At 52.3% G+C, this 1022-nt stretch overlaps 1 protein-coding gene across 1 annotated transcript in view; it reads right to left on the reverse strand.

Moving 5' to 3' along the window:
- Positions 1-14: 14 nt before the first annotated feature.
- Mthfsd (methenyltetrahydrofolate synthetase domain containing) overlaps positions 15-1022 on the reverse strand; it is a 10917-nt gene continuing 9909 nt past the window's right edge. The window contains exon 8 of the mRNA XM_005345775.3: positions 15-519. Within this exon, the coding sequence (XP_005345832.3) occupies positions 85-519 (435 nt within the window). The 3' untranslated portion in view covers positions 15-84. The remainder of the gene's footprint in view (positions 520-1022) is intronic.

Below are 1022 nucleotides of genomic sequence, written 5' to 3' on the forward strand. Positions count from 1 at the left end.
GCAAACTACCACACGTCAGAGGCATTCCAACAAGAGATGGCACAGCTCTTCCATTGGGGGCTGCTCACCAGGTCACGTATCCCTCTACTGCCCCAGTGCCACCCTCAAGGAGTTGGCACCTAGATGTAGGCCTTGAAGGCGGGAGGCAGCCTGCTGGGCAGCAGCTGAGTCAGCATAGTGTAGAATGGCCCTGTGCTGTGGCCCCTGCCAGGTAAGCCTCAGGGGCACTGCCCCCAGCTCCTGGAGGGCTCTCTTCAGTTCACGCACGCGAGCATTAGAGGGCAGGTTTCCCACGTACACAGTGGCAGCTGGTTGGGTGTCCACCCCGTGCAAGGGGCTATGAGACCCTCCTAGGGAAGCTGCTTGTGATTGCAGTATATCTCGGGGTCTCCTCATGGTGCTTGGAGCTGGGTGCTGGCTGCCAGGCTCAACTTGAAGAGCGACATCTTTTCCAGCCCGCTTCTCTTGCTCACGGAGGATCCTGAGCACTGGGATTTTCGTAAGCATCTCACAACTGACCTGAAAAAGACAGTGACCTCAGTCGGAGTCTTGGGGTGACCAGGGGGTAGTCACACCAAGGCCACACCCACACACTCAGGAGGGACTCTGGTAACATACACACCATATGACTGAAAGGGTGCTGAAGGCCCCAGCTTTGGGGAGATAAGTAAGACTCCACTGCATGTTTAATTTTATTTATTTCTCTGATGCTGGGGGTGAAGCACAGGGCCTCACATGGGCTAGACAAGTCTTCTACCACTGTGCTACAGCCCAGTCATTTCTTTTTATTTGGAGAAAAGGCCTCATCATATTGCCCAAGTTTGCCTGGACATCAAACTTGCCATCCTCCTGCCTCAGCATCCAGAGTACCCAGATGATAAGCCTGCAACATGAAGCCAGGCCTGGATTCCATTTCTTTTTTTAAAAAAATATTTATTTATTTATTATGTATATGAATTTCTGTCTGCGTGTATGCCTGCAGACCAGAAGAGGGCACCAGACCTCATTACAGATGGTTGTGA

This window comes from Microtus ochrogaster, chromosome 4 (assembly GCF_000317375.1).
Source record: "Microtus ochrogaster isolate Prairie Vole_2 chromosome 4, MicOch1.0, whole genome shotgun sequence".
In the NCBI taxonomy this organism is placed as follows: Eukaryota; Metazoa; Chordata; class Mammalia; order Rodentia; family Cricetidae; genus Microtus; species Microtus ochrogaster.